Below are 26,468 nucleotides of genomic sequence, written 5' to 3' on the forward strand. Positions count from 1 at the left end.
CTCCGAAAGTGCCCTGAGTTCTAGTACCAGTAAGGATGGTTAAGACCAAAGTTGTTTTGGCTACATTACTGAAAAAAAAATTCCAAGACAGCTGAAAAACTGTCATGGGTTCGACTTCTGGTGAAGATGGTTTCTCTGTACATAGAAAACTAATTGTGGCAGAGAATTGTTAAAGACAAATAAACGAGATTATAAAACAACAGCTGTAATAGCATCATTGTTCTTTCGGGGAGAATATTATCCCCCGAAATGATGGGACATGACCTCAGGTTAAGTAATTAATAAAGGACATATGCTAATAACAGTCACAATTTTAACAGAATTTGCAAAATGCAAAAGGGAAACTGTATTTATAAAAAAAGTCTGATATTCCGCCTAACAATCAATTTGTTTAAACGTTTTCAGTTTTCATTGGTAAAACTCAAGGTCATTTAAAAGAATTGGGCACTGATTTAAGAGACGAATTTTTCTTCACATATGTGGCTTCCTCAAAAGTTGGTTCTGAAAAATTCCAACAGAGTTGTTGCTTATAAATAAATTCTGTGTTGGATTTTCATCATAAAGTATAACACTCGCATTCTCAAGAAATATTAAAGTTAATATTTTAGGTCGAACATCATCATTAAGTAATGTAAACAGGCCTATATATAAATTATTATTCAAAATAATTAATTTCACAAATAAAATCTGAATGAATATTTAATTAATTTCTCTTCTCAGTTTTCTGCTTTTTCATAGATTTCAGAAATAACAAATTTATAGTGCAAATAACCCAAGGAAGAAAAAGGGGCCCAACTGCTATTTACATTTATACAGAAGGAATGAGTAAAATCCTGATAATTATCTTTGAAACTAATTAATGTAGACGACACTGTAAAGATAAATGTTCTTGGATTTAGAGAAACCCGCGTCGTTGATGAGGGATTATTAAAATGGCCGATGCAAACCGAAATAAAATTGGAAGATGGCTGTCTTCTGGGTTGTTGCGCCGTGTAGTCTGACTGAAGTTTACCGACGATTTAGAGGTCATACTGCCTCCGTCATCAGGGCAATCACCCTGATTATGGAGGCTGTAAAGATGTAAAATGGAATAAGTTGGCTAGGGTCCAATGGCATATATCTGTGAATTCAGATTGTGTACAATCAAGGAATTTATTAACTAGTTGATTAAATGTCAACTATAGCTGGTCCATCTATATATAAAACCGTTCCTAATAATATTGCATTGGACGAAGAAAGACAATTTCAGTATCTGAACGTACCTTTGTACAAATTACTTTGTTCCAGGCTGTATTCTTGCTTTCCGGGCACTAGGTCCAGCGTTGGGCTTTGCGCTTGGTTCTGGGTGCCTCAGCGTGTACATTGACCCAAGTGTCACACCGGTTATTACGAAGAAGGACCCGCGATGGCTGGGAGCCTGGTGGCTGGGTGAGAGCTGTTGACACAATTACAATATTATCACAAATATTAAACATTTTGCACGTCTGACTGTAGTCACGTTACTTGAAGCCGAGGGAGAAGGTGGGGCCAAAAACAGGTCTGGTTGTGTGTCCTGTCGAGTCGACATTTCTTTGTGGTGGCTTTGCATATTTGATCTTCTTTATGACACTACTACAATGCTACAAAAAGTTGTTCATATATTCTCACAGATGCTTTTAACGACACGAATACCATTCTACATCTGTAACAGTCCCAAATTGAAAGGAGGTTTAAAAATCAGTGAATAATAAAAGGAAAATACGTACTCTAGTGTAATTAACACATTCTATAAATGTATTCTTATCCATTTTCAATGCTCATTTACAACGTAAAATTACTACTAGTCACTGTACACAATCAGAACTGATTTTCCCTATTTTATTAAATTTGCATTATATAGAAAAACGTTCAAATAAAAGTTACAGACCTTAACAAGATGTATATTTCCAGCCACGTAATGACAACTTCTGAGAGAACTGATAAATTCAATGAACCTGATGAAACGCTTGTATTATATAATTCGCTGATATGAAACAAATTACGCTATAGTTTTTGTATAAATGACCCCCCCCCCCCCACTAAAATAAAAAGAATATCAAAATCTATCAAGTAATTTCAGATATAAATCATTTGTATTAATATTAAACTTATCTCTAATACACGGAAACTGTTTTAAATTGAAACAAAAATATTTGTTTTTCTGTTTTTTACTGTGTGTCTTGGTATCCATGTGGGAAGAAACGCCTCCGTCATAAACAGGAGGCAATTAAGTGTATCCGTCACAGATATATAAAAATACTTTAATGGGCCATTAGATGTTAAAAATGGAAAGTGACTAATATAATTAAAAATCTGTACCACTCAGTAACAGTGCACTGAGCAATATTTTTGTTCAGAAGTACATGTGTTAAGTGGAAATCTGTCTGAATCAGTCCCTTTGAGACTCCAGTATACGAGTAAGCAGTATTATCTGTACATTGTGTATATCTGTTTCTGCCACAGGCTGGATTATCCTTGGCACTACCATGCTGATGTTTTCGTTTATTATCGCGCTCTTCCCGAGGCATCTGCAACAGACAAATCCTAGAAAGGATCTGTCCATCACTGAGAACCCTAAGAACACGACAGAACTGCTGCATGAGGAACAACCACTGACCAAGGCTATGCTCACCGACTTCATGCCAAATGACCCAGTTTCAATAAAAAAGAAGGAAATTTTACATATACAAGACGCTACTGCCACAAAGGGGGAAGGTACAGTCTACTTGTAAGATTTGAGGTTTTCACAGATGTAAGTATGAAGCTTTCTGTCTTCTGGGTTGTTGCGCTGTGTAGTCTGGTCGATGTTTACCAACGTTTCAGAGGTCATACTGCCTCCGTCATCAGGGCAACAACCCAGAAGACAGAAATCTTCATACAGTCTACTTCTTTCTTTGGTTATTTAATAACTCTGTTTCCGCTGCAGAGATTATACAGTATCAAATCAGATGGGAATGTGTTCATGAATTGTAACTAGGCAAGCACATGAAAGGTAGTGGTCGTGACATTTTTCAGGGTAATGTCTTGGGTTCTGCCTAGAGAAACTGAGGAAAATCAGGAAAAGTTCAAACACAACTTGCACCACGAAATTCCGGTACAGGTTCTCGTAGTTAGATGATTGTTTGAAAAGTGTTATTTCATTTTAATACTTGCAGCTAATCCAATAATTTTCAATTAATATAACTCGCTTTAATGTCAATTACTTGCTGGCTGATCGAGATAGCTGAGGAGGAAGTTAAGAGTATTGTATGGGTTGAAAGAGCACGAATGCAAAGTGAGAAAGGAACATTTTGCTTGATTCATGTGATTTCAACAAAGCACAACCAATAAAAGTTAACTGTTGTGGCAGACCTTCACGTTCTATGAATCTGTGGACTTAGTGATTCAGATGTTATACAAAAGTAGAATATTTAAGCCATGGATTGAAATAGGTTTCAAGACTGCCTTGAAGAGACTTCTGAAGAACCAACTGTTGATGGCTAACATCATGGCAGGAGTGTTCTACATTCTGGGGGCATCAGGCTACATGACCTACACGATCAAGTACCTGGAGACGCAGTTCCAGAAATCAGCTGCAGGGGCAAATATCATAGCAGGTATTGTGATGCTACTTACAACTTTCAGGTTATTTGTGGAAGTTTGTCAGGCGAAAATAAAACTTTAAAAATTCAAATAGATAAATTGGATTCGATGTATTTTAAAAAAATAATAATTAATAATAGAGATGGATCGTATGTTTGTTCTACATAAATATATTTTGCAACTTCTATGACTTTGAATAAGTGACACCAAAAGTGGGCAAAATACATTCAGAAGCCTGGAATGTCAAACAAAGAAATTTGATGTTCTATGGGAATGTTCAAATATCAGAATAATAATATGGTCCTTTATCAGGCTTAGAGAGGTACAAAATTATTGCACTATTAGTAATCAAGATTGACAAAAATGCAATTTCTGGAGTACCTAGCACAAACATTTGCTCTTGCAACTAATAAGAAAGATCCGTGGGGACCATTTCATTTACACTTTAATTTTTGTCTTTAAAATGTTTAGAACAGTGGTCCCCAATGCGGTGCCCGTGGGTGCCATGGATTTTTTTGGGTACCCGCATTGTTACGGAAAGAGGTTATACTGAATAATGAAGGCCGTTCAACCACGAACATTATAAGATCAAAGCACAGATCTCGACTTACTGATGCCCATCTTGACGATTGTTTGCGAGCAGCAACGTCATCCTACACTACCAACTTTGAAAAACTGGCCGATGAAATGCAGTGCCAAACATCACACTAACTTCCCACTTGAGTAATAATAATTGTACTTATAAAAGTATGTATTTTTGATTGCATGGTTTCTTGTATGATTAAACGTCATGTTGTTTTGTGTATTATTTGGTGTCCATATCTTATTTGTCCAGAGAAAAAGAAAATTTGGCTTTGTTAATTGGTTAGTGCCCGCCACGATCTCCTAAACTCTCAAATGTGCCTGTAGGCACAAAAAAGTTGGGGACCACTGATTTACAACAACAATCAGGGTTAGCACACTGTATTGACATTAGTTATTAATAATGTTGTTTTTATATTTTCTAGTGTAGCTATTTATAAACCAGTTCAGTGCATACAAATAAATATTTACAATTTTTCTTGCAAGGTTCTTTAGCTTCTTATCACTTGGAAGTAATTATCCATCCATGCTGTGATGGCTGCAGATTACAAAAGGAAAGATCAAACATTTATTTTCACTGGCTCAATTATAGGTGTACCTGCCATCCTAGCAACAATGGTTGGATTCCTTATTTCTGGATATGTTATATCAAGATATAAACCTAGGGCAAGTTATGTGCTGGGCTGGAATGTATTTGTTGGGTGTGTCTACATTGCTGGTGAAATACTGTTTATATATCTTGGCTGCACGGACAACGGACTCCAAGGATTCCAACCATCAACACAGGAGTAAGTTAATCACAAAGAATTATTACGATCCAATTAACACTTAACTGGTATGGTGCCCCAAACCCCCACAATTGGTACAGCATGATTGATAAGCAAATAATTTGCCTGTGAATCTATGTATTTATTTACATTTATGTAATATTTTATGATGTTAGAAACTAATCATAAATACTATTAAATTATTTAGGATAAACAATAAAAATAGTAATTTAAATTATAAAATCAGTCATTTCTAGTGTGATTAACTTTGAAACAACAGTTATATGAGCAACAAAACAAAGGTAATGAGGTTATAAATAAAACAATACATTTGGAAGAAAGGTATATTCAATTTTATTCAATCACAGTAAAGCCTCTACCATTTCAGCTCTTACTGAATAGACAGGTACTTAGACATGTCTTTATACATTTAAAACACCCTATACATACCTTAGTACATTGATAGTTGGTCATTTAACAATGTTATATCAACTTCAGCAATATTTAGTGCTGGTTAATGCCATAGGATGAACACATTCGAGGAACTTGGATGGATTGGGAATGAAGTGGTTGTGGCCTATTTCAGGGTACCATCATGGCATTCACCTAAAGGAACAGAGCAAAACAATCAAGAATGTATCCCAACTAAAATTTATACTTAGCACCTCCAAGTAAAAAGTCACTTGAATCATGTCTCAATAATATAATGAAAATGCATTCAATCAGATGAAGGGTTCTCAACGCACGGCACACCAATATCTTTTGTGCAATGTGCATATATTTTTGTAATTCTGTATCACTCTGCATAACGATAAAGTTACTGTCTAAAATATATATTAATTCCAAATGAATTAAAAAATTAAATCCGTGGCGTAACAGCTCCAGAGAGCCAAAGCCAACTAGCTTGACTGCTAAGTAGAGGTGAACGATCATCCAACCAGATATAGGGTGACGTGTGGAATTCCAAATGAATACTTAATACAAATAATAAACCAACAAATTTCTTAAGAAAATTCTCGATTAATACAGATTAATATAATAATATGTTTGTAATAGTAAGTTAATAACATTTTTAATAAACTACCATACATTTCCATATGCTGACCTTGCTTAAAATCCATTGGCCCACTAGCTGATAAATGACGAATGTGACCCTGGTTTTAAAGGTTAAGAGCCACTGTGTTAGAGTAATGAAAAACAACTGTCTAACTCTGTTTTAACTTTCAGCCTCCAAATCATAAATGAGTGCAATGAGAACTGCCATTGCAATAATCTAAAGTACACTCCAGTCTGTTCTGAGACGAATGGTGTAACATTCTACTCTGCATGTCACGCAGGCTGCGGCTACGTGTTCAATAGTTCTAAGGTGAGAGCAAACATAATTCTGCGTAGTTTTACAAATATAAGAACTAAATTAAGGTGCTTGACAAAAAAGAAAAAAAAAGTACTTATTATTATTACCACAGCTGTTCTGAATGCCATATTTCTTCACAAACTTGACAATTATGGAATATTTGAAACAGCAACTTTTTGAGCTCCTGACACTGAATGCAAGATTTCTTCTTAGAATCACTAAGCTGAGGGCAACCAAGATATGAATATAATTATGATCTCAATACCTCAAAGAAATATTTGACTCAACAGACATAAGTGTAGACTAATGGGTAATATTAAAATAGATATTAAGATAAATAGGATGTAAGATATGAACTGAAATGGAACAAAATCCCATGGTGAGATCTTGTCAACATGGAGGTAGATAGGTTACATACAAGTGGAGAATGTGTTGGCTGTATAATTAACTATGAGTTACTTACAGATGACCTAGTGGCAATGAATTAAATGTTGCTTAAAAATCAAAATCAAAAGTTAACCAAATACCAACACATGTGATATGTTTTAAGCCTACAGGACAGAGAATTGTGTTGCTGAGCACGTGGGTTCTTGCTTGGTTCCTCCAGAAGACAGAACAGATAGGTCTACACCTTTACAGCTGAAGAGGAAGTGAGGTTAAGTTTCTTAAATTACTTTTCTGTTGTGGTAGGGTTTTGGAAACTGCACCTGTTTGTCAGATGGTGGATTCAGTAATACAAGCAGCACCACAAGTACAAACACAGTGATTGCTGGACCCTGTCCAGTGAACTGTGGCTACAACTTTATCATCTTCCTGATTGCTACATGTATCATGCATAGCCTTGGCAGTTCTGGCAAGATTGGGAACATCTTAGTGAATTACAGGTGACAGTTTAGAATCTTTGTATGGCAGCGCTAAGTATTCAAATGTGTTTATGTTCAATAGCTAATAAATCTTTTGAAAATGTGGCCCAAGTTAAAATATTTGGGAATAAAGCAGTAAATCAAAATTAAATTCATTAAGAGATAAAGAGCTGATTTGGTATCATTTAGTTCAGTGTATTTTGTGCACTCATCCCTTACATGAAAACCTACAAATAAACAAAACTACAATTTTACTTGTTCCTTTGGGGCATTCAGCCACCTGATGAGGCTTGTTGCCCGAGAGTCTTTCGACAACTTCGGTCGCCGCGAAAGCTTCACTTTAAATATCTACTTAAATAACTTTACTTCATACTGTGACTTTATTTCAGGTGTGTGGTGCCAAAAGATAAGTCATTTGCTCAGGGATTAGTTCTAGTACTTGTGAGTCTTCTTGCCTTCATTCCAGGACCAATCATATTTGGAGCTATTATTGGTAACTATGATTTCCCTATGTATCACATCTAGGGCATTACGCATAATTCAAAGATAGAAACACAACACAAAACAATGATGAAATCAATAACAGAATGAAGATAAAGGCAGCATGTTCCTTCAAAATGCCAGTAGGTATGTACAAGTCCACGCAATGTTAGAACCCACAAGACGAACACTAACAAGAATGGAGAACATTTTGTCACAGGACAACCTACACCAACAGAAATTAGAAATTTGGTGGAAATAATGATGTTGATGAGAATAGCTAATATTGATTTTTCTCTCAAATTAAGATTAGACTCTTGTTTTCATTTTCGCTTGATATTTGAAGTCGCAGCATTTTGGCATGCTAATATTTCACAGAAATGAACACTCTACACCAGTGGTATTCAGCCTGGGGTACGCGAAGACATCTTAGGGGGTACGTGAAATTTAAAAAAAATATATATATATTATTTTATGATAAACACTGAATAATCAGTAATGTAATTTATTTAACTTATTTTAGATGTAGATTATATACTATGTATAACTTGAAATATACACCAACAACTTTGGGGGTACAAAGTTGAAGAGAAATTATATCTGGGGGTACGCGAACAAAAAAGGTTGAATACCATTGCTCTAAACCATCAATGATCAACATTTGTTATTTCAGAACTGTGTAAACCAACTTGCCTGTGATGTTTCAGATTCTGCATGCTTAGTGTGGGATGAAACATGTGGAGAGAGGGGAAACTGTTGGCTGTATCATAAGGACAACTTCAGGTTATACCTGAACCTTACTGCTGCAGGTATGTCAGACAGGGAACCCAAATGCCATGATTCCTAAATCCATAAATTCAAAAAAATACTAACATGGATTTTGATTTACAGATTTATCAATCTTAGCACCATTAATAATAAAAATTAAAGTTTGGGAAAGTGAAGAATATTAGGATCAGAGCCCACATTAAACTGAATATTTCTTTGAAGATGGCTGTCTTCTGGGTTGTAGTGCCATGTAGTCTTGTAGAAGTTTCTGACATTTCATAGGTCCTTGCTACCTTGTCCTGATAATGGAAGCAGTAAGGACCTTGGAAACACCAGTAAACTTCTACCAGAGTACACGACACTACAACCCAGAAGACGACCATTTCGTACCCAATGCTGTGAGAACCTCAAATCCTACTGAAGATCGCCTCTGCCAAATATCATATTGCGTAGGGTCTGCAGAGACCAGGAAAGACCACCACAAATCATCCCTAAGGATATGAGAAACCAACAAAAAGAAGAATTCTAAGAAAGATCACTTTAAATTGCAATCTCGGTTTGTGTTTGTCACTCTGTAGTTCAAAACATAAAGAGATGCTTTTATAAGTGCATATTATAGTCTCAAATGAGCCGGGATAGCTCAGTCAGTATAGTGACTAGCTACGGGCTGGACGACCGGGGTTTGATCCCCGACGGGGCAGAGGATTTTTCCTCTAGCCTCTGCGTCCAGACCGGCTCTGAGGCCCAGCCAGCCTCCTAGACAATGGGTACTGGGGTCTTTTCCTGGGGGTAAAGCGCTGCCAGGGCGTGATGCTGACCACTCACCCCCATCTAAGGCTGAGGTCAAGAAATAGTAGGAGCTATACCTCCACTCCCCCCAATGCGCCTACATGGCGTGTAGTGGGACAGCTTACCTTACCTTAGAGTCTCAAAAATATGACACTAACATAACAATTATAACATAATGATCTTGTACTGTGGAATATACAAAACATAGCTTGACTCTTGATATCTTAACCTGGCAATAAATAAATAAACACAAGAGAAAGTAAGAAATAGCAGCATCTGAATCATAAAAATTCATGTTCCAGGTTTAACTACAGTAGGAATGCTGCTCGATGCAGTGGTGTGGTGGCTTGGAAGAAATCTGGAGTTATATGAGGAAACAGACACAAACAGAAAAAAAGAAAACAGCAGGAAGCACAGTTTCCAGCACTTGAAATGACAGCTTTTACTGTGATAATAAAACCATGTACATTTTCATACCAACAAATTGAAGTTAAAGATTAATCTGTTCTTATATTTCACAAACTGAAGGGAAAAAAGAGTTGTAACCAAAATAAAAATATCACATAAATCAGTAAACTACAATGCAAACTTTGTTACAGAATATAATACTTTCAATATGAGTATACATAAAGAAAAATCTTGTAAAATGAGTAAAGCACATTGTACTGACATCGTGTCATTCAAATGCATCTAAGGTAGGTCATAACAAAGGCAACTTTGGATTTTGTTGTACTGTACATAAAACCTGCATGGTGTGGAAATACAAGGATTATTTTCTCCAAATTCAAAACGGTACAAAGGTTCACAAATTCCAAACAGAAAGGTGATCTAAAATAAAAATTAATCATGAGGACTGGTCTGACAGATGCAGTACTACTATTGCAGATGATGTAAGAAGAATAATTTTTTTTGAAGCCAACTACTTTTCTCAGTAAAACTATATTACAAGAAATTTTAAAAACATCAATATGACATTCCTGACTTGGTCTCTGAAAATGATCTTTATCAATGTTGAAAACGTTCACGCTATCTAGCAGATTTTCAACCATTAGCATACTGTGATGGCTGCAATACAATTGGTGCACTTGGGTGACATCAGGTACTTTTAAATGAGCAATAGCACAATCTACTCAGTGAGCAAGAGATGTAGAGGTCTTCTGCGACACGTCTGAGGTCTGCTGAAAATCTTTTAATTGCTTTCATGTATGCTTTTTAACTAAACACAATCAAATAGAATTCCTACGCCAAGTGGTCAACGAGGTTATCTTCTTATTGCACGATGGCTTAAGTTTCAGAACCTATCATCAACCAATCAACAATTATTGTCATATGTTTTGAGTTACCTTCTACGTGGGCAGATGACAAGAGTCATAAGATGTTCATGAACAAATTATGACCACCTAGGGTCTATAATATTTAAGTTTGAAAATAAAAATAAGAATATTCACGTTTCTTTATATTTATTTCTCTTGTTTCAAGAAAACTGACAGTGGCAATATGCATACTTTTTAAAAGAACAAACAATCATCTTACTGTAAAGGAACACTTAAAATACATATTCAACATAACAGTCATTACGTCAAAGGCATACTTCGGTCACTGGCCGAGATTCAAGCAATGTCATGTGCAGCAAATGAGTAATATTTTCCCAAACATTCTGTAAATTTCTCCACATGGAATCATGATATCTCTTTTGGATATTCTTATAGACAGGCATCTGGCAGTGTGAGACATACAGTTCCTCTGGAAAATGAGGCACCCTGCCTGATGCAGAAGGGCCAAGGCTTACTTTGGCTACATGGGTGTAACACCATATTACTTAAATCACCAAATCCTGAGGTACAAGGTTTCTGAGAAGAAAAGTTACCAAATACCATCAAAAAAATATATGCAAATTGGTGTCTGACATCACTCCTGATTTACTGTTAGAGAGCTACATTCCCCACCCCCAAAATAGACTCATATTTAAATGCCACAAAATAGGACACCATATTGACACTTCTGCCGCGCTGGCATGATGCCAATTTCTGGTATGGTAACACTTTTGCCAATGTCTGTATCATACATTTTACTGATAGCTGCCTTCCAAACTCAGTGTTACTGTTAATCAACCTACTTCAACATTTGGTCTTCCATGAGACATTTTAAACATAAATATAAAAATCTGTCAACAATAAACACTTTCTCAAGCATATGTGTTGTAATTTATGGACAACTAACCAAGCAACAGATATCAACGAAGCAATAATTCAAACATGTATCAAAATACATGTCCTGCAAATATGCATTCACATATACACTGTTATCTTGTAGTATGCACTGTAAAATGGAATGGATGATGCAAAAATATTTGAGAAGTAAGCATAACTGTAACATGTTCCAATGAAAATAAAATTTACACTAAAAACAGTAATACCATATTTAACGGACTATATATAAAATACGCTCCTTTTACTTTTACATTTATTAAGATTAAGAGAGTCATCTCATATTTTACATTTTCAAATTCAGAAAAAGAGCATAAAATATAAACATGATTCAGCAACCTAATGTTAATTTAAAATGGCTGTAAAACCTCGAAATCACCATACAATATTGTAACATGTGGCTCTACCTTGATGTACAGTAGGAATGGCAGACAATTATATAAACAGAGGCTAATCTAAAAGTCTACTGGCTCATACTACACACCTACCTAAACTAAAGTAAAGAAACTTAGCTTAAGCATTTACCTATACTGAATTAACATCCAGATGTATACAGAATTTAGGCATTCCATCAGCTCATTGTGGTAATTGCAGCTATTGATTTTAACCACACTATAATAAGTGACAAAATAAATACAACAGTTGTAACACCAATATTCTAGTACTTTTCAGTGATGGCACTGCTATTTTGCAATATAAAATTTCCTAAACAAAAAAAGTAAACACCAAGACACAGCTTAGGCATGTAGTGATGTGACTGGCTGTGCAGTTTCCAGCATAAGGTGTGCCAGTGAAAGTACTATGACCTTCCAAACAAACACTGTTAATGAAAGGTTTGTAATCTAGAACTCAGAAGATACCACATCACTGACTGCACACGAAGGACTAAATCAATAATAGCATATCCAGAAGAAACCTAATACACTGTGGGCAATTCAATACTCCATTACTATTGTTGTAACAGTTGCTTTGTATCTTATTTACTCAGAGGAAGAAATCTTATAAAATCATAACTCCATATATTACAGATCAATGTAGTGTTAAATAATCAGTGTTATGAAATATAACAAGACATATATGGATAAACAAATGATACAGTGAATTCATGGCCTCATAGTATTTGTACTAATAAATGAACTAAAACCACTTATGTAAACCAACACTCACTACATATGTACATTTACTTCCCTCTGCCACAAACCATTTATACACATCATGTCCTCAAGTCATCTATATTGGGCAAGTGCATTTTGATTATATCACTGGTTCGCAGAATAGCTTCAGGTAAAGTTCCTAGTGGAGTTTTTAGTTGCCTAACGTAGAAATGCATAACATCCACATCAGAACCTCGAAATTCGGCAGTCACATTTGTGTTGCCAAACATACGGAACTCGCAGCCTTTACCTGACATAAAAATCATAAAATATATACACTCTCAAAAACTAAGGAGGTTCTAACACATCTAGGCAAAATTTAATTCAATGCAACTGTAATAATGAACTGTTCATTACATAGGGCAGGTATCAAACAACAGCAGAACGATGAGATGCAACATACGTTCTGAACTTGAGGTTAGGTCTACATACCTACAATTCCTGTAACTGCTCTTAGAAACCTTTCCCGCAGAAATGCTCGAGCTTCCTGATTTTCTGCCGAAGAGAAATCTGGCGGAAAACTGTTAATCTCATCCATGCTGTCACTTTCTTTCTCAGACATTTTATAACGGAATTGTAAACTTCGGTACTAAATTCTGAGTGTCGGAAAAGTAACACTTACAAACCGACTATACGAATATAATTTGGTTCATATCCATATTCATTCCTAAAACGCACGTGTGTGTAAACACTTTAAACAATTTAACAAAAGTCTTTATTTCAAGCGCAGATCACACAGTCACCATTTTTAGTCATAACGGAGAGACATTTCCCTGCAATTTCTCTTTGGTGCTATTAAAATGAAGACAAAGTCTATAAATTAGGAGCACATGATAAAAGTATATCTAAATTTCTAAATAATTTGTGTATGTTTTATAGAGCATTGCCGGTATTACGACAAAAATAAAGTCAAGACGTATTATTAAGAGCAAATTCTTATAAATATCCCATACGTGATATAATAATAAAAGCACACTTTAGTTTTATAAAAATTGTAAACGATTATAGTTTTATAATTTATTAAGTTTGCGTAAATAATGTCAAACAAACTAAAATCAGGTCCAAATTGGGGTAAAAATATCCGTTGGTAACACTGCACTGTGACCACAGATTATACCTAATTCAAGTTTACTACCATCAGACATTCCACAAATGCTACCAATAGGGTGCCACGATACCGGCGTATTTCGTTGTAAGATAATCCAGTAGATGTCAGGAATGTTACGGATTATGTGTGTTAATTTTACTCGAGCGAATTTGGCCACGGTTTTTTTTGTCAGTGTCAGGTATAAGATTTGAGATAATCACGGTGGTGAATATGTCGATGTTGATCTCCTGGGTTTAAACACGAAGAGGTCTCACAGGTTGATTCCTTTTTCACAGAAGATATGAAGTAGCGTATTCTTCAGTACAGGGAAATAGGCCATGACATAAGTTTACAGTTTAGAGTCTTTAGACTAACAAATCAGCTAAACAGGAAGTCATTGAGTTGTTGAATATTTTTATGGTAACCGCGGATTCACAACAGCCTTCCACTGGACCTTGTCCTGAAGCCGGTCAATTCGGTCACACCCTCGCATCCTATTTCTTTAAGATCCATTTTCGTCCAAACTTCCCAAGCGGTTTTTCAGTGAATTTTTAATACAGCCAGTCTGAATGTTAATATATTTTCTGTCGGTCAAGTTCAGAATTTGCCACTTGTTGTTAACGTGTTCAGGTTTTCTATAAACTGAAATATTTTACACAAACTATATTTGAGTGAGAAACATAAAAAAAGCTTAAGATTACTGTGAACATAGAAAAGTGCACATTCTAATATACACACTTACAAACAAGAATTCATACACACGTACACGCGCATATGCACACATAATAAACACACATTAAACTTCACGTCATTTTTGTCATTTGGTGTGCCGTGAGATATTTATTTATATTTTAGATCGCCGTTTCAATGGACAACAGGAACTTACAAACAGACCAAGGCATTTTCACTTTCCGTTGGAGTAGAAAGCCAATGACATGGAATGCATTCAATGCGACATTTTACGTATTAAGGAACGCAGACTGTGCGGGTCCCTCCCCACCAAGGCGCTAAAAGTTACATAACTCCCGCATCCAATAGGCCAAGCTGTTAGGTAAACTGATGCTGTTTTTATTATCAGTTCGCCGATAACTTCCCTACCCATCATAACAACTAGTAACTATCCAACGAAACCCCCGGTGCAAATAGGTCTACTTACTTAATTACGCAGTGAATTTGTCAGTTGTTACCTAAATGGTTAGTCAATTCGTTATTCAACATGTTTATCAGTTGTTTATTTGTAAATTACTTACTAAGCTACTCAATAGCCAAAATGTAAATTGTTCAGTCAGTCATATGGTTTAATAATTAGTTAAATATTACGTCATCCAGTTTTAGTGTCTCACTAGTTTAGTAAGTTAAAACTTTGTGAGGCGGTTAACAGAATAGTTGAGTTGTTAATCGTTTAGTAAGCAAATTTGTTAATCTTGGTTAATTAATTATTTAGTTCATTAGACAGTTGTACTAAGAAATTCCATCGATAGTCATTCAGCAAAAAAGGTTATACAGGCATACCTCGTTTTATTGCGCTTCGCTTGATTGTGCTTCACAGATATTGCGTTTTTTTACAAATTCAAGGTTTGTGGCAACCCTGCGTCGGGCAAGTCTATCGTCGCCATTTTTCCAACAGCATGTGCTGACTTCGTGTCTCTGTGACACATTTTGGTAATTCTCGCAATGTTCTCTTAGACGTAATGCTATTGCACACTTAACAGACTACAGTATAGTCTAAACATAACTTTTATATGCACTGGGAAACCAAAATATTCGTGTGACTCGCTTTATTGCGGTGGTCTGGAACCGAACCCGCAATATATCCGAGGTATGCCTATAGTAGAATATGAGGTTCTGCAGGCGGTAAGTACGAAGATATCTGTCTTCTGGGTTCTAGGCTGTCAAACTACACGTAGCTACAACGTAGTAAACAGTCATCCTATGTAATGATATAGTTCGTCTTCGCTTCATCACTATTCTAGGACGGCGTGCAAAAGCCTGAGAATAAAACCATGCTACGTCACTAACTGCCCGCAAATTGAGTAACTCCGATTGGAGGAGTCAGCAAAAACTTCTGTGACGCTTTATAGCACTTCATCAAAATGAATTTCCTGTGAAAGACGCAGCTAATTATTACAGACACATATAAAGACATCCTTGACGTAACTAGATATATACCATGCCTGTTTATGTAAATAGACTTCCTCATGTAAAAGTAAATTAAAGAGAAGTTGTGTGCTATTAGTCACGCTGAAAAAGAAACATCTGTGTTGTGGACCACATAACAGAACCGTATACAATTAGTTGCATGTTTTGAATTTGCCCAGTTGTAACCGTGACAACAGAAAGATGGGTTTACACCTGTAGATTTTGTTCAAACAAGAGTATACTTATTAATATGGTTCAGTAGAGAGGATCCTGGAGTTCAAATGACAGTTGTTGCGAATAATACATGCAGCTTCTATTCAACAGACCGAATTACAATTCATATTTACTTCTTTCATGACAACTTTCAACTAGGCTGTTGGAAACGTCTTGTAACTGGAATTTTCTAACAAACAAACGTAATTAATTACGTGAGATTTAAGGTTCTTACGGCATCGAGTATAAATATGGTATTTTCTGGGCGATGACTCATCGCCCTGAAGATGAAGACAGCAAGCACCTATAAAACGTGGATAAACTTCTCACAGACTATATGGTACAAAACCTCAGATGACAGTGATCTTCGCAGTTAATCATATAAATAAATTAATTAAAAGATGTCGACACTGTATGAACCAAATAAGTCAGCAAAGATCGATGAATGAATACTGTCTGGACAGATTTTCGATTTCCAATTCCATGTCCAAGTCACGTTATGTCAGTCCGTCTTTGTGTCAGCTCCCTTCTTGGGGCTCGTGACACCATTTTAAAGTCAAAGGGTGGCCACACACGCTCCGGTTTACCGGAAGTCTTACGTCTCTGAAGACAAACCTTCCAGCAAACCGGAGCGTGTGTGGTGAATTTGGCCAGAAACCGAGCCTCCGATAAATCTGCAGTCGCTTGATTTCTTACCTCGAGGTTTACTTAATGTTTACAAGTCGTAACGTGTGTGGGCAGAGATGAAGGTAAAGGCAAGGCTTGTAGCATTTAGTCATCTCAACCAGCCACCGAGAACTTCAAATCCTCGTAGTTTAACTAAGTTTAACAGTTCCAAATATGTGTCCTCATCCATTTGCAGGTAGTTACGCCAGTCCGTCGGCTCTAATCGAATTTCATTCAACAAATTTATATGAGAATGTTTTGATCCATCTAACCAACTTCTGACCCACTTAGAAAGATTTACCTTTTTTTTCTTTTTCAACATTGAAGTAACAGCAAGACCGATTACAATCGCATCGTCTTCACTGAACATGTTGTAGCATCGACTGAAGAATAAAATGACTGAGTACAAACCTGCCACAAAGTCTGTACGTGTGTAGACTCTCAGAGGTTAGAGGCTTACCTTCCGGCTTTAACTTGGAAGGCTGGCCTTCCGCGTAAGCCGGAGCGTGTGTGGCCACTATACAATCAAGTCTCACAAATATTAGTCTTTGTTACTTATTCGTAGTATTTGCAAATTTGTACACAACTGTACACAGAAAAGTATTTACTTTACATATCTACATTACATACAAGGTCTTTGTCCGTCCAGCAGATTATATCATATGTTTCTTCGCTTATGCTAAAATGCCACCTTAGTCACTTGAAGGGTCGAAAACTTGATTGTCGCCAACTTCAACTCTTTGAAGCCGAATCCAGTCCATGCCCTGCCATCCTATTTCCATAATATCCCAATACCTTGGTTCCCTCAGACATAAGGTTGGCGATCCTTAACCTAAAACCCTACATAGGTTATAGAGCGTTATTTTCAGGTTTGTTCCAATTACAGGGATGCTTAAATGCCGTTATTTCATCCATTTGAACATACGAGGGTCGCTCATTAAGTAATGCCCCACATTTTTTTTCTCAGCCAATAATGAAGATAGAAAAGTGTACTTTTACATGCTTGAGATTTGATGTTTCCCGCGTTCGTGTACGGAGTTTCAAATGATTCCAACCGATAGCGGAGCTGTAGTGAACTGTTAAAATGGCGTCTGTGAACGACTCTCGTTACAAGCAACGAGCTGTAATTGAATTCCTTGTTGCTGAAAAAGAAACGGTGGTGAACATTCATAAACGTTTGTGTGCTGTGTATGGAAGCTGTGCAGTCGATAGGAGCACCGTTGGTCGCTGGGCTAAGAGAGTTAAAGCTTCAGGAAGTGAAGAAACCGAGCTCCGTGATCTGCCGCGCTCTGGGCGTCCTGCCACAGCCACCACTCCAGACATGTTGAACCGCGCGGATGCCATTATTCGTGAGGATCGGCGCATCACAACTCGACAATTGGCCCAACAGCTTTCAGTCAGCAATGGAAGTGTGATTGCAATTATCCAGGCTCTCGCATATTCGAAGGTGTGCGCAAGATGGGTTCCACGAAGTCTCACAGCAGACCACAGGATTCAAAGGAAAACGATTTCTTCTGAATTGTTGGAGCGTTTTGATGCTGAGGGAGAGGTCTTTCTGTCCCGGATCATTACAGGTGACGAAACCTGGATACACCACTTTGAGCCAGAGACAAAAAGGCAGTCAATGGAGTGGCATCATCCTCAATCACCGAGAAAGAAGAAATTCAAGACAACTCCCTCCGCCGGAAAAGTCATGATGACTGTCTTTTGGGACAGTGATGGGGTCATTCTTGTGGATGTGATGCCAAGAGGTGCGACCATCAATTCAGACGCGTACATCAGGACCCTGAAAACCCTCAAGAAGCGTTTTCGACGAGTTCGGCCTCACAAGCATCCAGCAGAAATTTTGCTCCTGCACGACAATGCACGCCCTCACACAAGTCTGAGAACCCGGGAAGAAATCACCAAATTGGGTTGGACGGTGCTACCCCATCCACCCTACAGTCCAGATCTGGCACCCTCCGACTTCCATCTCTTTGGGCCACTTAAAGATGCTATCCGCGGAACAAGATTTGAAGATGACGAGAGCGTGATTCAAGCAGTGAGGACATGGCTACGTGCACAGGACAAGAGCTGGTACCGGCAAGGCATGCATGCACTTGTTCCACGCTGGCGTAAAACCGTACAAGTTGATGGGGACTATGTAGAAAAATAGTATGTGTAAAGGAAACATTGATTTATATTGTCACTAAATTTGAGCCATCTTGAATAAATATGTTCTGAGGAAAAAAATGTGGGGCATTACTTAATGAGAGACCCTCGTATATCCTTCGGAACCATAATATTTTCACCATGTCAACAGAGAGATATTACTGAAACGCAGGTGTAGCTTTCATAATTAAGTGCGAAGTTCTTGTCTAAACCATCTGATACAGTAAAACCTCTCTAAGTTGGACACTTGGGGTTCCACGAAAATGTGTCCAACTTACAGAGGTGTCCAAGATAGAGGGAAAGAGAAAAATCAGATTGTGGTCTGATGACAATATAATCTATTTACTTACATACTCTAACTACTTTAGGCTTACTTGAATTAAGAATTAATGGCAATAGTATTAATAATAATCTTTTGAAGCCCACTCCCATGCATTGCACATTACACTCCAGTCTCAATAACATTTTCTAAAGTTAATTCCACCACTTCCCCATTACAAAAAGAAATATTCCATTTCTGTTAACACAGTCTGACCTCAAATGCAAGCACAGTACTGATAGAGTTAAAACTGTGTCTTCTGAAATACTGTAGTCCAGTTAAGGGTTCAGCAAAAGAATAGTTAAACACTTGCAATGCATTCCAGTGATGGGTTCAATGTCTAGAGAGGCGGCATTCATCAGTCAGAAATTCAAAATAACAAAATATATGTAAGTGAAAAAGTTTTCCTGAAAAGCATCGAAGCTAAGTGCATGAACCTGTCCAACTTACAACAAAAGGGGTGTCCAAGATATAGGGTATTGTGGACATGTAAAATTATAGGATATTCGCCGGTTTCAATTAAAAGTGTCCAATATAAAGGGGTGTTCAGGATATAGGGGTGTCCAACTTGAGGGGTTTTACTGTATTAATCATGGAGAAAATACATCTTCAGCGACATAAAAACATCTGTCCGGTCACAAAATTCTCCTAACTGAGGAAACAACTACGAGAAGAAAAGTGAAATTGCCCGCATGTGGCGGATAGCAACGGAGGTAGATTTCATTAAAGTACTTTCACTATTCTAATACAGTACAGAAGTCTTTGGGAGCGCATCACTCTCTGACATGTTGGTCTACAGAATTCTGTCCGTCGTCTTCATGACGTCACTTCCCAGTCACCAGAGTCCTCTGAGATGCGGTGAAAGAAACTGTGGTGAGTGCAATGTGTTGTATTTTATCTTTACACAAGTTGATATCTTGTCAGGGCTACTGATATACATTCCACATGTTTTATAATAGCCGATAGATTTCGCCTGCGCAGAAATAGATTCACGTATTCTTCACAACGATAATTAAATAAGGTAAGTGAGCAGCTTCACGCTCCGGTCGCTTTATCTTTGGATAAACAAGCTCTGATACCCACTGGATAATAGACTACTAAGTGGCCAGTCAACAGTGCAGCAAATATAAAATGTATGCTTTATTCTGCATAAATAAATATAATGGTGAATAATGGTCAATTTTTCAGGTTAGAATACACACACTTGAACCGGGGATAACTTAGCTATTATAATAAAAGACTGGACAAACAGGGTAGAGATTTTTCTCTTCGCCACCACTGCCAGAAAGGTTCTCAGTTCTACTTATCTTCCTACATAAAAGATAGAGGTAAAACGAACAAAGCGTGAGACCCTTATTCACTTTCATGACGCAGTACACAAGCACAGGGACAACTTTACCTTCTTGCAGCTATACTCTGTCACGATCTGTCCTGCAACCAAAAACGCGTCTGACTCTCACCTTCCCTTCCCGCGCATTTAGGACAATGGCCACGCGGAAATAATCGAATTGTGAAGGTGAATGTATTTGCATGAATTTTAACATTCTCAACCTTAAAATCGTTCTGTCACAGATGCAGAAATGTGGTAACTATGATATTTATAGACTTTTAATATGATACGATGTACGAAAAAAACACTACGTTCAATATTATATTGAACCATACCCAAACACACAAAACAATAACGAGTTCTAAACACTGTGTTAGAAACAGCTGTACTATTGTGTGAATAATTTTAGCAGCAGTTGATTTTAGCGCTGGACGGCGACTCATGCAGTTCCTGTCGGGAGCCGGGAAGAGACAGTTGCGTGTAACTATGTCAGCGAACGCATTGTATTATACATACTTGTTACTGTCGGCAGCAGTACCGAATTTTATTGGCACAATGGAATAGGTGGGGAACAGACTGTATTAATTGGAAACCACGTATAAGTCCTGACCCATTTTAAAATATTGCCCACACATGATCTTACTTTACTTTCTTTAAATTGAAGGATTATAGAAACTGTATTATAAAGTGCATATGACTGTAAATATTTTTAGACCACTTTCTTTTCTCCACTCGGAAAATTTGTGGTATCTGACCCTTTCTTAATGAATCAATGACTTCTATAAAACTTGATATCATTATCACGTCACTATATCGTACTTTAACTCTGTATTTTTAAATTTATTTTTTAACAATACCAACATAGCAATCGTGGGATCTATCAGGTTTAAAGCAAAAATTAGATCCAATTAATGTATAGTTATGACATTATGTGTGATTACAAGCTTTGAAAAATATATACATATTGTTAAACACATTTTCTGTAGAACGTAGAACAGCATACAATATTTCGGTTTATCGATGTTTTCATATTGGTTTATCCTCTGTATTATTTTATATTTTTTGTGTCGAAAACAAAGAGCACGGATAATTAGTCAAAAATTAACAAAGGACTCGCGTGGCCCTCCGAGCCCCTGCACCACACCCTTGGTCACCCCACAGCAACAACAACAACAAAACTCATTGTGTTGTGTGTTCTTTTAGGTTCGTCAGGAACATTCGAGATATTAGAACCAATCATGTTGTTGGTACTGAAGTCTCCCATCTTATACCAGAATTCACATAACGACAACATTCCCATGTACGAGAGCCGTCATATTCGACGATATTCAAGAGATTTGTCTACCACGTCAAGAGAAGGCAGATTCTTATTCAAATCTGGTGCTAAAAAACTACAAAACTTATTTTTATGGTCAAGTTTACTTGCAAACTCAGCAGCGACTGGTAGTCTTTCAACTTCCAACTCCTTTAATCTATTCGGCAAAACTATCAATTCAGCATTGTCTATAGCATATGGTAATAGGGGATTCATACCAGGTGCAATACCACCGCTAGTTCCACCAGTGCTACCACCTTTTCCGATACTACCAATTATACCTCCTGTTACTACCACAGCGAACAGCGAAACGTCGCCTGTAATAATCCCGATCACAAGGTTTGGGCCTATCCCATCAATTTCAGCGAGTGTAAGGAATGAAAACCCAAGAATCACGCCCGAGACTTCACAAACAGATGAAACTAACCAAAGACAATTATTAGATGAATACTTGGAACTGGAAAAGAGGAATCGAAAGCTCTTGAGCCAATACAACAATCTCATTAAAGAACAGCAGAGAATAACAATAAATCAGAACGAACAATTGAAACAGTTTTTACAAGCACATAATCTCATGGTTGATCAGTTTAACGATAAAATTTACTTTAACGTTCAAAGATCTTATGAAATATGAACTACGCGTCCCGTCGGTTGTGTTGTACAAGCATCTCATTAAATTTTCTGTTACGTGAACAGGGCAGAATGTTCAGATGTAAAAGTTTATAGCATATAGATCTACGTTTAAATGGTATAACAAGCCTTTACGTGTCATCCATAAGGAGTCTTTGGTAATCCTACCATTATTTGCATCGTGGTCAAAATGTAATAAATACTGCATTATTTTTGTGACAGTTGTACTAGAAATCTATGACCGAAAAGAATGCAGACTATTTAAATATCCTTGTGTACATACGTTGATAACTATAAAACAATCAAATCAATTGTTACTGCCAACACACAAATAAAATACAGTTAAATGTTTCGATGTCGAAATATACTCTGTCCATAAATATCACTAGTGACGCATTTACTAAGAATATATGGAAACACAATTAAGTTTCTACATAGTCAGCTTATTTAATTATTTAATTTTAATTTTCTAAAAAGTTGTACCCTTATGGTCTCTTCATGAACAAGTAGAACGCGTAGGTTTTCGATTTCATAAAATTAAAGACATTTATAAATGTAAGATTCAGATTATATTAGAAGTGTTATAATCTTGTCCAAAAATATTTGTATGTCTGTGTGTAGTCTATGTCATTGCTATTAAAGTTGGTTGTGTCTTGGTTGTAGGCTTATAGACCATCGTACCGCTACGAAAATCATCTTACATTCTATCGTAAAAATATGCCCAGTATTTTTTTGTGTTATTGTTTTTAAGCCTTCCATTAATTCCTTCTTCTCATAGTGAATGTAGAAGAGGTAGTTCTCTTCCTATATCTTAGCTAAGGACCACGCCATGTACACATCTGGAGAAAAAGAAACATAGCTCCAAGTATACTTTAAACTTCAATGTCAGATGGACGTGAGTGGTTAGTTTCAAACCCTGGACGCATTACCTGTTGCAAAAAATCTGGGTATGTATGAGAGTGGGTAGACTTTGTGTCGAAGAAAAAATTCTGCTAGGCCGGGGATCGAATCCCGATCGTCCAGCCCGTTGCTGAACAATCTCTACTCTATTCTCATTGCAACATATTCCATAACAATAAGTAAATATTTGGCTCGTTTGATTTGTTTTTTACGTTGCGTTTGAGCGTCTACTCTTACGTACATGAAATTTTTAAACGAGATATCTCGTGAGTAGCAATGACAGTAAATATTTTGACACGTGCTTGCAACGTAATTAAGGAGATAATAACCAGCACCCTGATGATGGCGGTAATAAGTTTCTCTGATGCGTCGGTCAACGTCTGTCAAAGTACAGAATGCAATATTCCAGAAGACATCCGTTTTCATACTCGTCGCCGTGAAAATCTCAAATATCAACAAGCAAAAATGAAGACGACTTTCTTCTGAAATATTACGCCGTGTAGTCTGATAGCTGTCTCTTTCTTCATGGTGTCTCATCGCCCTGATGATGGAGGAAGTAAGTATCTCTGAAACATAGGTGAACTTGTAACAGAGTACACAAAACTATAACCCAGAAGACAGCCATCTTCATACCAACCGCCGTAAAAACTTTACATAATTAATTAGTTAACAAATTTATCATTTATGGGATCCGAAGTTGTCAGTACTGTGTGAATTAGCATTGTGCCCTTCTGGGTTGTAGTTCTGACCTACGTTTAGAGTGAAAGACAGGTTACAATAACTTCCCGAATACTAATATAAGACTGCAATTAACACGATCTAACTGAAGAGTCTGTCTGCGCTGTGGGGAACAAGGACACGACGTCAAGAAAAGAGTTTACCTGTTCTCAAGTCTGACTGCAGGTAGGAAAATCTGTACTTTGGACGGGATTTTCCAAACCTTTCAGTGATGGAGTATTTATTTTAATATAAAAGACAATGACCGCTGAATCTGTGTGACTAAACATGTAGAGACTTATCGAAAGGTATGCCCTGTAACAAGGGGTCTCCAAATGTTATCCGTTAACAAGCAACTAGAAGGATTTATGGTTTATAGTGATACCTAATATATCTGCAGAAAAAGATGACAAATAATTATATAATAGCTGTGAAACGTATCTGCTGTACCCTTCCAGCTGGTTCAACAAGAAATATCGCGAGAGTGTGAGAAAATATCAGACAATTAACAAATTAAATATTTGAAATTCTTTTTATATTATAAAATCCTCTCGGGCACTCCGAAAACCTAGCAAGGGCACCGTGGCCATATAGTTGGCAATCCTTGTTGTATATAAACATGCTACATCTTGATATTTTACTCAGGCAAGTCGAAGCATATATGGGAATACCAGTCATTTGCTGTTAATTATATAGTACAGGTATCTACAAATGACAATAAAGCCAGTAATATAGCAAATATTTCTGCTATAATATATATTTTTGTACATGGAAAGAGAGACTGACAATAGCAGGACAATGGATACTTAAATTATATTTTAATTATTTTGAAAGGATGCACTTTTTCATATAAGATAAAGAACGAACATATTAGACAAAAATTCATTATTTCATTCAAGCGATAAATAAAGCTTTTACGGACAGAAATGGACGGAGATACAGAGTCAGATGAAAGATTACCAGAATATTTTTTAATCTGCCAGCCACAAAGGAGAAGAGGTATTAATAGACTACATACACGATATATTCCCAGCCTTGTACAGAACTCAGATGTTCATTAAAAAGTAAATTTGTAAGCAAATCCCAACGTTTCGTAGAAATACACAGTCTTCATCTCCAAGGTTAAAGTTGGTATCTGCCTACAAATTCACACGGTGTTATAACCCAAAAGACAAACATCGACGACGGTCAAAGTCTTTCACGCCAAACTAAACATTTTCAATATTAGTTATTAACTCTGTAAACCTAACTGTTTGAGCTGGACACCCCTCTTTGAACAGGAATGTAGTGTCATTTGGGAAGGACAAAGTACAACCTCCCTCTCACCCCTTTGCAAAAGGTGATTCACTTTAATTTAAGTAATTTCACTTTGTGGTGAGACCTTGAGACGAACAGTTCGTGTGCTTCGCAAGAATTCAAGGGCAGTCTTGAAACATTTAAACAAGTTATGTTCCGGAATTTCATTCTTTATTCTTGAAAAAATCTTAACCAGAAATGTTACAAAGAATCCTCAGGTTCCTGATTCTGCTGCACGTGGTCTCGCACGTACAAGTTCTTGGACAACGGTCACACGTTCATCATCACCATCACGGTAAGTTTGCTCTACAGATTTTTTTTTAGAAAGTTTTACTGAAGTTTAACCGATTCAATGCAACACACAAAATATCTCGTTTAGAAGCAACGGCTGTTCTAATATTTGATAATATCAAAGAAGGAAATGTGTCTTACAATTTCTTTCCAATTAAACTTAACTGCTCTGGTTTTCAATAATAGAATTTACACACTATCACAGGCCTGCACAAATCTGCTATGAATTTAGTAAACACCTCCGAAAACTGGAAGCCAGAATATATGCATGTATTTATGCACGTATATGTAAAAAATAGAAACATCCTTGGTGTACATTTATTCGTCAATGCCGAAGATGCCACATACACAGAGCTGCATGGATGAATTTTTAAACGTTACATAATAGTATGCAAAAATACAAAATCATGAGAATATAAATATAAAATAAAGAAGTCTTGGTTGGTTGGTTGGTAATCATTCTTAAGAAGCGCTGTTAGACTGCGGGCAACGTATGCCATCAACTTAGGATTTAATCGTTAACTGTTATCTCCTTATCTTCTCATTAACCTTTTCGATAACTGCATGTACTAGCTGTTTTTGGGAGGTTCTGTAGGATTATCACTGTAAACAAGGATTATTTCCTTAAACAGCATCAAAACTGGTCTCTACAATAGTGAAGTGCTGTGTTTTCCTCGCAGTACGGACTGAATTTTTATTACTTAGACTAGTTTCAACTTCATATGGCTAATTTTATTATTAACAAACCCAACGAGCGGATTACAGTATACTGTATATACGTCTCAAATATTTTACGCAAACACGTTTAAAAAAATTCATTCTGATTAAATTGTTTATCAGAATTTTATTG

At 36.8% G+C, this 26,468-nt stretch overlaps 3 protein-coding genes and 1 long non-coding RNA gene across 6 annotated transcripts in view; 2 read left to right on the plus strand and 2 right to left on the minus strand.

Moving 5' to 3' along the window:
- Oatp33Ea (Organic anion transporting polypeptide 33Ea) overlaps window positions 1–11,395 on the plus strand; it is a 32,687-nt gene extending 21,292 nt beyond the window's left edge. For all 3 annotated transcript variants that reach the window (XM_087351700.1, XM_087351699.1, XM_087351701.1), the window contains 9 exons: window positions 1,288–1,428; window positions 2,482–2,733; window positions 3,450–3,614; window positions 4,775–4,970; window positions 6,177–6,315; window positions 6,994–7,187; window positions 7,556–7,659; window positions 8,354–8,455; window positions 9,506–11,395. In XM_087351700.1, the coding sequence (XP_087207826.1) occupies window positions 1,288–1,428; window positions 2,482–2,733; window positions 3,450–3,614; window positions 4,775–4,970; window positions 6,177–6,315; window positions 6,994–7,187; window positions 7,556–7,659; window positions 8,354–8,455; window positions 9,506–9,639 (1,427 nt within the window). In that variant the 3' untranslated portion in view covers window positions 9,640–11,395. The remainder of the gene's footprint in view (window positions 1–1,287; window positions 1,429–2,481; window positions 2,734–3,449; window positions 3,615–4,774; window positions 4,971–6,176; window positions 6,316–6,993; window positions 7,188–7,555; window positions 7,660–8,353; window positions 8,456–9,505) is intronic.
- Window positions 643–26,468, minus strand: part of LOC147873284 (uncharacterized) — a 125,526-nt gene continuing 99,700 nt past the window's right edge. The window contains exons 3-4 of the long non-coding RNA XR_015535894.1: window positions 1,263–1,435; window positions 643–1,070 (exon numbers count right to left, since the gene is read on the minus strand). This is a non-coding gene — a long non-coding RNA (uncharacterized LOC147873284). The remainder of the gene's footprint in view (window positions 1,071–1,262; window positions 1,436–26,468) is intronic.
- Window positions 10,647–13,495, minus strand: LOC110827554 (gem-associated protein 7). Its single transcript, XM_022059307.2, has 2 exons — window positions 12,997–13,495; window positions 10,647–12,814 (listed from the first exon to the last, which is right to left on the minus strand). The coding sequence occupies exons 1-2, from the start codon at window positions 13,124–13,126 to the stop codon at window positions 12,624–12,626; spliced, it is 321 nt and encodes a 106-aa protein (XP_021914999.1). The 5' UTR covers window positions 13,127–13,495; the 3' UTR covers window positions 10,647–12,623.
- On the plus strand, window positions 21,685–22,924 carry LOC110827550 (uncharacterized). Its single transcript, XM_022059294.2, has one exon. It carries the CDS (start codon window positions 21,708–21,710, stop codon window positions 22,416–22,418), a length of 711 nt encoding a protein of 236 aa, XP_021914986.2. The 5' UTR covers window positions 21,685–21,707; the 3' UTR covers window positions 22,419–22,924.

This window comes from Zootermopsis nevadensis, unplaced genomic scaffold (genome assembly GCF_977971745.1).
Source record: "Zootermopsis nevadensis isolate Lab colony 2312 unplaced genomic scaffold, Znev_1.0 Znev_ptg000020l, whole genome shotgun sequence".
NCBI classification, from domain to species: domain Eukaryota; kingdom Metazoa; phylum Arthropoda; class Insecta; order Blattodea; family Termopsidae; genus Zootermopsis; species Zootermopsis nevadensis.

What these genes read in the sequence shown, in the direction of transcription:
- LOC110827550 (XM_022059294.2), top strand. Translation starts at nt 21,708, where the DNA reads ATGTTGTTGGTACTGAAGTCTCCCATCTTATACCAGAATTCACATAAC.
- LOC110827554 (XM_022059307.2), bottom strand. Translation starts at nt 13,126, where the DNA reads ATGTCTGAGAAAGAAAGTGACAGCATGGATGAGATTAACAGTTTTCCG. An exon ending in AGCAGTTACAGGAATTGTAG is followed by an intron (nt 12,815 to 12,996) that starts GTATGTAGACCT and finishes TTTTTATGTCAG; the next exon opens with GTAAAGGCTGCGAGTTCCGT.